The following is a 14,266-nucleotide window of genomic DNA, read 5'->3' on the forward strand; positions in this document are numbered from 1 at the left end:
TGTTAGCTGTGAGTTTTTCATATATGGCTTTATTTTGTTGAGGTCTGTTCCATCTACGCCTACTTTGTTGAGGATTTTTATCATTGATGGATGTTGCAGTTTGTTACATGGTTTTTCTGCATCTACTGAAATGAACATATGGTTTTTATTGTTTCTCTGATTGATGTGATGTATCACATTGATTGATTTGTGAGTATTGAACCACCCTTGCATCCTGGGAATAAATTTCACTAGATTTGGTTGAATGTTTTTTTAATATATTTTTTAATGTTATATTCTGTTGCTAGTATTTTGTTGAGGGTTTTGGCATCTATGTTCATCAGAGATGTTGACTAATACTTCTCTTTTTTTTTTGTGGCGTCTTTATTTGATTTTGGTATCATGGTGATACTTGCCACATAAAATGAATTTCAAAGTTTTCTTTCTTCTGTTTTTTGGAATAGTTTAAGAACAATTGATATTAATGCTTCTTTAAATGTTTGGTAGGATTTGCCCGTGAAGCCATCTGATCTTAGGTGGACCGTTGTTTATTAGGAGTGTTTTGATTACTGAATCAATTTAATTGCCAGTAATATGTATATTTAAATCAATAAACATATACTTTTTCTTATCTATCAATAAATATATCCTTTCTTAGTATTTACAGAATCCACAGTACATGCTTTATTAATATTTTGGGAAATTCCAGTATAATCAACAAATGGAAAGGATTTTCTTGTCAGTAGGTCAGTGAAACTTAAGTTGTCTCATTTTTCTGGCTTATCCTAGTTTATCTTGTATTTAGCCTAAATGTGGCCTCTTGACCTGGAGAAGGAATGGAATAAGACCAACAATATCATATATAATTCTTCATGGAAATCTGAGAATTTCTTGGAAGTCTCTAGATTTAAATATAAGAGACAATGATCTATTTATATTATAAGATGTGTTTGTAATTTTAATATAGAAATAAGTGATCAACATTATTCAAAATACAATTTTTTGAATATACTTCCATGACTAATATTTACGCTTCAACCACTATGAAACTCAGACTATTATTAAAAAAAACCTTTCCCTCTTTCTTTATACTGAATTCAGGCTCTTGTAGATCTTTCATAATTTCTGCCTTGAGATCAAGTGGTGCTGTTTTAGTAAAGTTGCAGGTTTCTGTCAAAAAATCCCAAAGTAAGTCTCCATTTTCATTGCCATCAATAAAACAATCAGATATGTCCATGGTGGACAGAAGGTCATAACATTCATACTTAATCCCCAATTTGTCCAGCATCTGAGAGAGATCAGATGATGTAACATATTGGCAGAGGTCATACTGGGGTAAGCGGGATCGGTACTTTTTCCATAGCTTGTCCCAGCCACTGGTTCCTGTGTGAGAGAACAAAGTACATGCTTTCATTTATTCTTTTTTCATTTACCTACTCTACCAAGCAGTAGAATAGATGCTTAGAATAAAGCAGTCAATAAATAAATATTCTTGCCTTTGGGTAGCTTAATTTAAATACACAAGTAAACAAATCACATATCAGATGGTGCTAATTGCTAACGAAAAACAAAATTAGAGCAAGGAATAAGGAAGGTCAAAAAGTTGGATGGATTGCTGTTCTATACAGGGTGGTCACAGAAAGTCTCTGTAATGTGACATTTGGGCAGAGACATGACAAAAAAACATATATTATTATTATTCTTAAAATGTTTATTTTTGAGAGAGAAAGGGAGCATGAGCGAGAAGGGGGAGAGAGAGAGGGAAACACAGAATCCAAGCAGGCTCCAGGCTCTATGCTATCAGCACAGAGCCCAAGATGGGGCTCAAACTCATGAACTGTGAGATCATGATCTGAGCCAAAGTAGGACGCTTAACCAACTGAGCTACCCAGGCATTCCATGACAACAAACCATATAGGTATCAGAGGGAAGAATCTCTCTACCTTAGGTAGAGAGAAGAGCAACTACAAAGAACCTGAGGCAGGAGCATGCGTGGCATTTTAAAAACTAGCCAGAGAACTAGTGAGATTAGCATTGAGTGAACAGGGGGGAAAAGAGGAGACAAGGTTGGATGAGTGTTGGGGGGAAGTGGATAGGGTGCCAAATCATGTGGGTGAGATATGAAGCCATTGTAGTGCTGTCTGATAGAACTTTTCTGTGTTGATGAACGTGTTCTATATCTGTGTTGTCCAATATGGTAGCCACTAACCATCTGTGGCTAAGGAGCATTTGAACTGTGGCTAGAGTGATCAAGGAAATGATTTTAAGTTTTATTGCATTGCGACTCATTTAAATAATCAATTTCAATAGCCAGCTGTGGCTTTCATATTGGACAACACAACATTAGAGTGACTTAACCTGATTTACACTTTAATAAGGTCTCATGTCACACACATGAGAATAGACTACGGGGGCATGAGAAAAGAAACTGAGAGAACAGTAAGGAGGCTATGGCAATAATCTGGTTGACATATGATGGTAAATTGAAGCAGCTTGCATTTAGAGGTGATAAGGAGTGGTTTAATTTTTTAAATAAAAATTTTTTAAATAAATAAATATATGTGTGTATATACATATATATACACACACGTATATATACATATATATATATGTACATATATATATATACGTGTATATATATAGTGTCCCTCAATCCAGTGGGATTTGCCAACAGTTTGGATACTGGGTGTGAGTGAAAACAGAGTCAGTGATGACCTCAATGATTTTGGCCCAAGCACCTGAAAAGAGAAAATTGTCATTACTGGAAATGGGAAGAATGAAGTAGGAGTAGTTTAAAATGTATCATCAGGTGTCTGGTTTTGGAAATGTAAATTTGATATCTATTGATATCTATTGGACATTCCACTGGTGATTGGAGGAAGGCAGTTGTTATGTGAATCTTGCATTCAGAGGAGAGGATCTAAGATTAATAATTGAAATAGAAAGAACAAGCACAATAAATACAACCAAGATTTTCTCAAAAGGAAGATGAGGTTGCTTCTCATGTCTCCATTTTTAAGATGCGGCCTTGGACTGCCAATAACTAGGCTGATTCTTAAAAATTTCCAGCTTTAGAAGATGTTTTAGCAATGTCTGTTGTGTTTAATTGAAAACCCAGCCCAGTGTAGAATCTAAGAGATACAGCCTCCTAGAGAGAAACACAGGTTGGACTGTACTTCTGACACTTCATGAATAAGATGAGGTTCATTATTTAGTCTCTCAGAACTTTAGTTTTCTCATCTATAAACTGGGGATAATCATACTTACCTCAAATGCAACTGCAATTATTAAATGAGGTAATTGAAGTGAATTGTTGCACAAATTGTTGCACTGAGCACATGGCAGATGAGTAATAAGTACTTACAAAGTAAATGAATATTATATGGAATTAGTTTGATAATATATTTCCACTGGTTGTAATCTTAAAAAATCAAACATGCTCTTTGGAAATCTATAATACTAATAAATTAATACAAATGAACATCTATTTATGGACCCTCTAATACATGCATGTAATAATGGGATGTTATATACACAGTTGATACAGTGTAGTAATTAATAAGGTCTCTAAAGCCCAACTGCCTAAATAAGACTAGCTTTATGAAACTCTGCCTCAGTCTTATCATCTGCAAAACAGGGATAATAATAGAATTTATTCATAGAATTGGGGCAAGAAAAAGTTCAAAGGCAAAGGAAAAGTAACAGTCATCCGCATCCTTCAGAGCCTAGCAGTGACTGACTGTAGGAGCTCAATATAAGCTGAATGAACCAAATCTACACAACAGCTATACTGAACAGCCAACCAGGGACTGAGAATACAGGCTATGTACTGTTTTGAATATGGCTGAACGCACCTTGTACGTTGGTACACATGGTACACATCGAACATATAGCTAACCTATGTCTCTGCATAATTAAATCTAGAAACTGACCCCATATTTCATTATCTTACTAGCTAATAAATTGCAAAAGTGAGTGTCTATGGTACCCAGATAACAGTAATTCAGTCTATTCAGAGAAATAACTTGTGGATTTAGTAATAGGTCAGTTGTCTGACTGAAATAGGCAGGAAAGAGCCTTAGCTATGTGGCATATTTAAGATGATCCTTTGGTGCAAGATAATAATCCAGACATACCATTATCTGTCTAGATGTTAGCTACGTGAGTATTCTTTTTTTAAATGTTTTTAATTTATTTCTGAGAGAGAGAGAGAGAGACAGCATGAGCAAGGGAGGGTCAGAGAGAGAGGGAGACACAGAATCTGAAATAGGCTCCAGGCTCTGAGCTAGCTGTCAGCACAGAGCCCAACGTGGGGCTCAAACCCACTAACCATGAGATCATGACCTGAACCGAAGTCGGACACCCAACCGACTGAGCCACCCAGGTGCCCCACTACATGAGTAGTCTTAGAAATTTAACTTAGTGACTAGTTCCAGGCTTGTCTTAATCTGTCAATAATGAGCAATCAATTTTCTGCATTGAAGTATAGCTGTGGATGACAGTACTGTCCTGAAACAAAGGTGATACACAAACAGGCTTCTTCACTTCCAGGTAATTTTGAAGCAAAGTCCACTTAGAAAGTGACTGCAAGAAGCTAGATAGGAACAGAACTTAGTGTGAACCATTTTGATGTGTGTGTTCCAAGTTTTAGGGCAATATTCAAATTTCATCAGTGTTTTCATAAGGCAAATATGGAGAGTGGGATTTCAAGACTCATAGTTTGGACTGAGAAGGGCAGTTTAGAGCAACAGTTTTTATACAGGGATGAGGGGGGAAGTTGCTCAGTTACCTCATATAACCCGTTGAACATTCTCAAACCTAGCTGCTATCCAAAAAAAAAAAAAAAAAAAAAAAAGTGCATGTGATAAAGGCAGGGAGTCTTTAGAGTTCCTTTAATAATGGATGTTTGTTATTTGTTGCATTCTTATGTTTAGGAACAATATTTATGAACAATGTTTTCTTCTTTGGGAGAGCTCTCTCCCATGCTTGGTACAATAATGAAGAGTTGTTTACTGCATACAGAAAAAGTTAGTTAAATATAAACATAGTAAAGTCAAACTACACTGACTAACTTTTGATTCAAAATACTTTTTAAGAAAAAGATAACTGATATTTGAATCTTTACTCCCCTTCTTTGATTTTTCCCCATGAATGTACATATATATATAGTACATATGAACCACATATATGCATAGATGCAATGTAACGTAGGGATGATTATCCAGAAATAGCTCTGGAATAAACTAAGACTGATAAGCCAAGTTCACACAGCTAGGAAGTGCCCCAGCATTCTTGCCACAGTGTCCTCATACATTTCACTGTGCCTGTTTTGGTTTGCACATTTCTTGATGCCAAGAAACCATGCATTGTATTAATGTATTCATGAGATAGCCAGCAGAGTACTGTATTCGTAAGGGCACTTAGTCACTTCTCAGTTGCTTGTAGACTACTCATGTCACTTTCTAAACCTTAGTCTGACTTTTTCCTATTGTTAGAAATATACTCATACAAAACTGCTTTCTGCCCTTGAAATACCTAACTTCTTAAAATATTTAAGAATAAACGAAATATAATTAAGAGTGGATATGCTACTGTTATGAAATATATCCTAAAATCAAACATACATGACTTCTTGATAAATTGCTATTTCTGTCTGTAACACTTTCCTTTATTATTGATACAGGTTATTAAGAATAGACTGTCTCCAATGCTGACAACTGATTTTCTCTTGTATTCCTAAATGTACTATAAAGGCTTTATCCAAGTGTCTTAATTTGGAGAGAGGTTAGTAAGAAGCATCCAGTTTATATAAGCCCTTTTAAATGGAAAGACAGAACTCTCCCACATAAATGAGTCTTTTTAACCAACCAAAGATAAAAATAGTTTATCAAAATATTCCTTTGGGGAAGAGGTTCTATGCAGGAACTCTCATTTGCAAAACTGCCACATGAGTTCAAGCCTAGGATTACAAGCAATAAGCAGTTGCCATCCTTAAAGTCATACCTCACATCTAAGAATAGATGAATTTTAGGGGTGCCTGGGTGGCTCAGTTGGCTAAGCGGCCAACTTCGGCTCAAGTCATGATCTCACGGTTTCTGGGTTCAAGATCCGCATCAGGCTCTGTGCTGAGAGCCAGCTCAGAGCCTGAAGCCTGCTTCAGATTCTATGTCTCCCTCTCTCTCTGATTCTGATCCTCCCCTGCTCTCTCTCTCTTTCTCTCTCTCTCAGAAATAAATAAAACATTAAAAATTTTTAAAAAAGGAATAGATGAATTTTGTGACATATGGTTTTGAGTATGGGGTCTGGTATAAGCTTAGGAAGATAAAGACTCTTGTATATCTAGAATCAACCTGACTACCCCTGTGTGCATAATCCATGAAGATTGCTGAATGAAATAAGCAATGAATTAATGAACTCAACAGCGTCAGTATTTCATTTATTAACATGTTTGTGTATGTTCTCTGTGTTGGTACTTATTATATAGTAGGAGCAACATAACATAATCAAATGCCTTCTTTGGAAAGTAATAACGCAAAATAAGTGAACAATTTTTGGTTATTTGAGAAAATCTATCATGAACAATATTGATAATGGCTCTAGAAATGCAAATTAATCAACTATGAAAGCATCCCAAATATATAAGCCTTTTTAAATATATTAATAATTGCCACAGAAGGAAAAGAGATATTCAAGAAATAAAAAGGAGGTAAATAGAAATATTTACGATTTTTGGTCTTATTAAAAAAATTCCTATTAGTGGTATTTGCTCTATGTTATATAAAGAAGAATAGACAACAAAGACAAATTTTCCCAAGAGAAAGGAGTAAATAGACATTTATTTCCACTAGATTCCCTATATTGAGAGCCATTGTGAAGGACTTTCCGAACACTGTTAATTAATTGACTATGATCAGAAGCCAAGTCAAGAATTTCATTTCAAAGACAAAATATAGCAGCTGCCTTCAAATACATAAACCCAAGCACATATATACACTTTTACGGTTTTAAAATTCAGGATGAATGTAAAAAAATTTACCTGACACAAGAATAATGAGAATCTTAGCATTGGTAGCTAAGAGACTATGGAAGAATTTCAAGGTAGCTGGGATATCTTTTACATAATACAGCATCTAGAAATGAAGGAGAACAGAAATTAGACACCTTTCTATATCAATGTCTTTGTTACTTGGGCTAGATACTCACTAGAAAGTTTGATTTTTCAAATTGAATAGATTTTTACTCAACAAAACACTTTAAATTTAAATATTAAAGATGTTATATGGCGAGAGAGTAATGATGTGATAAAATATTTGGGAAAAGGGAAAACTAAGCTATTTGTTCAATTACAGCCAAGTTGTTTTAAATTTAGTTTTTCTGGCTCCAGTTACACAGACATTTATAGCTGGAGATACTTAGTCTCCTCTCCACATAGGGGCATTGATTCTATGCTTACTCTATATTTTGTGAATTGTAGTCCTTCTGGGAGAAGATAATGCTGGCACCATAAAAACAGACCCCATTTCATGGAACACTGCTTTAAAATTAAGCCCTTTGCACTAGCCTCACCATATGCTAGCTCACAAATGCTTTTTGTAAATCACAGAAAATATGGCAGGCTCTGATGTTGACAGATTCTCTAGGAAAATAGACTGAATAAAGCATGAGGTTACATGCTTGATCATAAGGGGCTAGGGGTAAACCCAACCCTTTTAAATAACACTGGACCATCTCTGGTGAAGCACAGGGAGAGGCCTTTTCATTCAACACAGGTGGAGCTTGGAATTATACACTGACAGTGGAAAATTTTCCCCAGAGCTTGCATTCCTAGAATCTATCCCCATAGATACTTCTTAGATCTCATCTCCATCTCCCTTGGGCAAGAATTCAAGATTCTATGTAGATGTCCATGACAGAATTTGTTGCATAGAGTAAATACAACTTAAACTGTGTCCCCCTCACATGAATGAATGAAATAAAATGGACCTGCACATGGCCAATGCTGCTTCAGGGCCATATTTAATATCATGTCATTCTATGCTGTTCACAACAGGGATAGATGCCCAGATACATAATCTAATCCATAAGATGGCTAACAGTCTTTGATGTGACCTGGCTAAAAGAGAAGAGGTAGTCCATAACAGATATTTTGAAATTTGACCTACTAGACACTGAGATCTCTGTAGCTGACTGAGTGTTAAGTTGAAAGAATGTCATGAGAGTGTTAAGACTATAAGGAACAATAAAGAGACAAAAGTATAACACAGAAAATGCAGAGTAAACAGAGAAGAAGAGAAATAGAATAGTATAGTAATGCAGAGGAAGCAGAATTGCTCTAAGAAAGAAGACGTGTGGAAATTTTGAGAGAAATGGGAGAATGATTTCTGAAGCTGTAACATTTTATTACAGGTGAAGAATGGGATCCAGAGCACAAGTGGAGGGATTGCCTTTTGATAAAAAGAGGCTTTTAAATAAGGTGAAAGAAAAATATGGTAGGTATAGGAGCAGTTATGTTTGTAAATTTGAAGGGTAAAAGATGACTTTCCATTGATGATTTCACTTTTCGTTATACAGTATGAGGTACAGTTTGGAATGATTGATGGGGGAGAGGTTACAGGAGGTGTAAGGAGAGAGAAGGAGGTATGAAATAGTTAAGGAAGTAGGAAAGTAAGTCTAATAGAGAAACATTATAGGCTTGCTGGACAATTTAAGTGCTCTCTTATAGGTAAAAGATTTTGTTAGTCAGGAGAGCAGAGATGTAGGATTGCTTGGATATACCAATGTTAAGAGTCATTTCTTTCCTGGATTTCTTATAAGTTTTTTCCTTTGAGGTGATTGGACTTATGGACTATAGAAAGAAAGAAGTCTCTTGCTGTTATTATAGGTATTTCTAAAGTATACATATTTTCTAATGGTAGACAACACCCAAAGTCTATACACCCATATGCTATCTAGAATTATCAGTGATTCTCATAAATGTGTCCCCATACCCTCTAATGAATAGGCATGTCCTTTCGAAGACATACTCTGGTATATTTATAAGAAATATACTATCAGTGCTGGATCATAGAAATAAATTCCTACATGATGACTGACTTTACCAATAAACTTTGTTGACATGAGAAATTATCTAACCTGCCTCTTCTGTCACATGCACATTAGCCAGGTCATCAAAAGAAGACAAAAATAAGAGAATTCAGAAAAACACTGGGACATCAGAGTCCCATCCAGATCATTAGAACTACTGGAGAACTATGCAAGGATATGTTACACTCCACTGTTCTCAAATCTATCTATTAACTTTCAATCCTACAAAAGTTAATTATACCAACATTGAAAAAAAACCTCTAAAGTATTTTGAGTATAAAAACTAGCTTTTTGAGTGTTAGAGAGAATCTCTCAGTATTTTCAACATGTTTATCCTCTTTTTGGACAGATAATGTTCACTTATAAAATCAGAAATCAGATTTTCATTTTTCTTCCTAAAGGTATAATATTAGGCACTCTTCATACACATTTCTGAAAAATCTCCTTTCTGAGAATATACAACAATAAATATTTCTTACCTGAATCATATGAATAAAGTCCCACTTCTGAATTTCTTTTTTCTCTATGATTCTGTTTTGATATTCAGATGATGTCTCCTTATGCCAAACAAACTTTATGTTCTCAAGGTTTGATGTCTTGGCTACAAGCTCTAAAATACAGGGAAGAGGTGGCACACCATCAATTTTAATTGCAAATGCAGAATCCATTTCCATTTCGAATTTTAATGCAATCAATGTTATATACATAACAGATATAAAGCACATTTTTCTTTTTTATGTAGCTCTGAAAGAGCAGAGAGTTCATCCTGATTTTTTTTCTAGTGTTAAATGAAATTAGAGATGAAAGAGTCAATAAGAAATAATAATGAGAGGGGCTCCTGGGTGGCTTAGTCAGTTAAGCGTCCGACTTTCGCTTAGGTCATGATCTCAAGGTTTGTGGGTTCGAGCCCCGCGTCGGGCTCTGTGCTGACTGCCAGCTCGGAGCCTGGAGCCTGTTTCAGTCTGTGACACCCTCTCTCTCTGGCCCTCCCCTGCTCACGCTGTCTCTCTCTCCTAGAAATAAATAAAACATTAAAAAAATATTAAAAAAAAAGAAATAATAATGAGAATGCTGATCAGACATAGAATATATTGTCTCTGTATTGATGAGGAATCAACTGATGAATTGTATCAATGCCAAACAAGTGATATGATTCTGTAACCCAGGAGTCACTAGACCATGGGCCATGGACTATATCTAGACCATCTCCTCTTTCTAAGTGGACTGCAAGCTAATATATATATACTACTGAATTTCCTGACTGTATGCCTATCTTTTATATCTCATGTCATTGCACCTTAAAATGGCTGAATAAAATCAAAGGAAGAATAATATTTCATGATATGTGAAAATGATATAAAATTCAAATTTTAATGTTTATAAATAAAGTTTTATTGGAACATATGAACACTCAGTTTATCAGTATGATCTATGGCTGCCTCTGTGCAGCGTTGATTAGTTGTGACAGAGATCATGTGGCCTTCTATGTCTAAAACGTTGATTAGAGAAGTTTGCTGACTCCTGCTATAATCCATTAAACACAAGCTCTTTAAGAGCAAGGATTCTGTTTAAATATTTCTGAATGGATTAATGACTCTGTCTCTAAGAAGAAACATCATCAATAGAGGTTGATGACCAGGGAATAGATGAAAAGTCAGTAAAAGAGGAAGTCTAATTATTGACTGTTCATATTTTTGAGGTGTTAGTCATGTCTGCCAAGAAAACAAATTAAATATATTCTTTTCCCAGTAAGCTTACAAAGAAACATATCACAGCAATTATGTTGTTAATGATTGAGGGGACAAATTTGGAATGATAAGCCTTTCGGGATAGGATTTGACATACAACACTATAGGTTACAGGTACCTTTGTACTTGGCAATTTGCTCACCACTTGGCTCAACAACTTCATTGTTGATATGAATTCCTGGATATTGAGCCTGCACTTTGGAAAGAATTTGAAGATCAATTTCACCTAGAAGACAAGCATATGGAACAAATCATGTAAGTCCAAAAGAAATGATTAGGAATAATTTGAGGTAGTTTCTTACCTGTCTTACTTGTACTAGGAAAGTCCAGCATAAGTAAAGAACAATGCTTACCTGTTTCCCTGCCACACTGTCTGTGAAGCTAGGTTGTAAGTGGGAATAATAATATGATTTGAGGAGTGCTATGATTGCTATTCCTTCCTTCATTATATAACCTTCATTTGTTATCTAGTACTCCATTATGTTAACTCAAAGATGCCATTGATTCTAGGACTCCATTAACTTTTCTTTTTGTACAGCTAAGTCAGAAGAAACACTGTCAATTATAATTTTGATTCCATCAACTGAAAGATGTATCCCAATTTCAAAGATGTTAAAATATGGGGAAAAAAAAAGCACCTTAGAATTGATAAACTAGGCTAAACCAGAACCATATAAAATATGTCAGAAGAGGGGCACCTGGGTGGCTCAGTGTCTGACTCTTGATTTCAGCTCTGGTATGATCTCATCGTTTGTGAGTTTGAGCCCCACATCTGGCACTGTGCTGATGCCACAGAGCCAACTTAAAATTCTCTCTCTCCCTCTCTCTGCCCCTCACCCATCTCAAAATAAATAAATAAACTTTAGAGAAATGTCAGAGGAAAAATATGTTAGGTACAAAAAGTGATACAAAAACATGTCAGACATCTACCTTCAGATACATCATGGTCTAGTGCATGACACAGACATGGAAGGAGCCCTGTCAGGTTGCACCATGTGGGAAGAGGAAAGGAGACAGTGAGGAAGAGGGTAGGAGGAGAGGTCAGAGAAATGGAAAGCTTTATGGAAGCAGACCACTCCTGAACTCTGTGTTACAGGGTCAGTGAAAGTTAGCTGAGAGACTTCTGGGAAATGAAGAACTGCAGGTACATAAGATAGCAGGACAGAGATAAGAAATCAGGAAACGGAATGGTACACATGGACTAATAGAAGCTCAGAGTTTTGGAATACTGGACAAGGGAGAGCCTCCAAGAAAAAGGCGATTCTAGTGAGGTAAATGGAGAGGAGGCTATGGCAGAATAGATATTTATTCACTAATTCATGTACCAACAATTATTTGTTTACTACGTGTGTAGCACTGCACTAGGCTCTAGCAAATAATGATGGGAATACCACAGAGATATCTGTGTGGATAAAAATTTAGCTTGTAAGTGACTACATGAGAGAGAGAGTGATAAGTTTGATTGGCCTTGAGTTTCGGACCTGTCTTCTCTACTTACTAGGTGTATATAACTTTCAGCAATTTGCTTTACCTTTCCAAGCTGCATTTTCCTCATCAGAAACATAGCAATAATATAGTGCATAATTAATTTGTTGTGAGAGTTCAGTGAGGCAATACATATAAAACTCAGTGCAATAAATGTTACCTGTTCATTAGTTTTATTGTTATCTTTGAGTGTCGTTCCTCTCTTTCAAAATATCTCCTCTGTCCCTATTGCTGATGCCTCCAACTTATGTTCTGTGTCTATTCTCTAAGGTTATGATGTTGACCTTTACTAAAGTAGACCTGTGTGGTGGTAAAACTAGCGTATGAAAATCATGTTAGTCTTTAACATTTTGGCATAAATGACATTAACAGAACCTTTACAAGGTTAGATATAGCAAGCAACAAAAGCATGTTATAAGACTAGGTCTGGAAGGAAGGAAATGAGGAAGAGAACTCAAAAACAAAAGATACTAGACTAGGAAAAGAGGCTAGTTTAACAGTATCATGAAAGCCCCAAGGACTGGTAATAGGAGCTGGTGGAGGTTGGGAGGGGAAGGAGTGGGAAGGAAGCTGAAATGGAGGATAAAGGAGCCTATGTGAAAATTTTCTGCCCTCACCAACATGAACTTTTTATACCTTTGTTAATAATTCCAGCTCCCACTTACTGGCCACCTACTATTTGGCAAAGACTGTGCTAGGCACTTTACTTGGATCATCTCACTTAATCCTGACCACAATGTTATCACAAACTCCACAATATTATTTCCAAGCACATAAGGTGATTTGAGTAATTTGACACACAGGGGATATTAATATGCCTAAAGTTAAAGGCACAGTTTTCTGACTCTAAAGTGTTACTTCTACTTCGTACTAAGAAATAGAAGGATACTAAGTACTAAAAGGGCACAAGAAATTTTTCTTTTCAATAACTATTTGTGAATGGTAATAATAAAATAAATAATAAATAAAAAATAATAACTAGGGCACAAAGCTGACTAAAAAAAGCCTGTGGACTAATGAGAAACAGATTCTACTTGCCCCAAAGGATCAGAGGCCCCAAATTCTAATCTTGCCTGTATCAACCTGGCCATATATTTTAAACAGAAAAAAATCATCAATTCTGAGGATCCCAAATCCAGCATTTTGAAACTCAGAAGGTTGCAGTAATTTCCCCTTGGGGCTTGATGAACTACTTCTCCTAAGATGGACCCCAACATTGTGGATCTGCCCAAAATGGCTTAATGTATCTAGAACAAATCCAGGGTATATTCCTATATTGTTACTTTCCCAGCCAGCAGAATGCTCTATCACAGTTAGAGCCAGCCAGTCCCTCCTTTTAGGGAAAATGATGGAGGAGACAATGCTAGAATTACAATTGAGATATGGAAACCATGGGTTTACTTAACAGCCTCTAGAGTATGAGCCCATGTGTGGACATGAACATTTGTGTATTCACTGCTGGATCCTCTAGCAGAAATGAATGAACAACAAAAGGAGATAATGAAACTATTACATCAGGAATTAGCACATAAAGTTCATTTCTGACTGCATAAGTTGAGTGATCAGACTTCCTGCCTCTCCTTCATCTTCCAGCAAGGAGGAAGGCAGAGGGGTAGGCTGGGGCCATCCTGAGGAACAAGAGGTGGGAGGGCTTCTGGTCCCCCCTCCCCTGGGCACATTCCATTTGTTGAGCTCCAGTCCCCACACAAGTCTCTGGTCAGAAAGAGGCCTTGTTTTGGGTTATGTTTTGTTTTTGTATAGGAGCCCCAGGCAGGGGTAGCAACACTTTTTAAATAAAAGACAACAGGTCCACTTTATGCTTGTTGTGCTGGTGTTCCATCTGGTTTTGTTTCTTATTCTAAGTTTATTATTATTTTTAACCAAATATTATCATTAGAGTTTTATTTTTGTAAAGTTTTTTTTAAATAACTATTTTATAGTTACAGTATTCTTAGTATTTTATTGTATTT

The 14,266-nt window shown here is 36.0% G+C and overlaps 1 protein-coding gene across 1 annotated transcript in view; it reads right to left on the reverse strand.

The window, feature by feature from the left end:
• Positions 1-639: 639 nt before the first annotated feature.
• Positions 640-14,266, reverse strand: part of HNMT (histamine N-methyltransferase) — a 47,336-nt gene continuing 33,709 nt past the window's right edge. Inside the window, exons 3-6 of the mRNA XM_039217391.1 lie at positions 10,930-11,037; positions 9,543-9,673; positions 7,016-7,109; positions 640-1,362 (exon numbers count right to left, since the gene is read on the reverse strand). Of these exons, the coding sequence (XP_039073322.1) occupies positions 1,007-1,362; positions 7,016-7,109; positions 9,543-9,673; positions 10,930-11,037 (689 nt within the window). The 3' untranslated portion in view covers positions 640-1,006. The remainder of the gene's footprint in view (positions 1,363-7,015; positions 7,110-9,542; positions 9,674-10,929; positions 11,038-14,266) is intronic.

The sequence above is a fragment of the Hyaena hyaena genome, unplaced genomic scaffold (assembly GCF_003009895.1).
Source record: "Hyaena hyaena isolate Hyena2069 unplaced genomic scaffold, ASM300989v1 scaffold_684, whole genome shotgun sequence".
NCBI classification, from domain to species: Eukaryota; Metazoa; Chordata; class Mammalia; order Carnivora; family Hyaenidae; genus Hyaena; species Hyaena hyaena.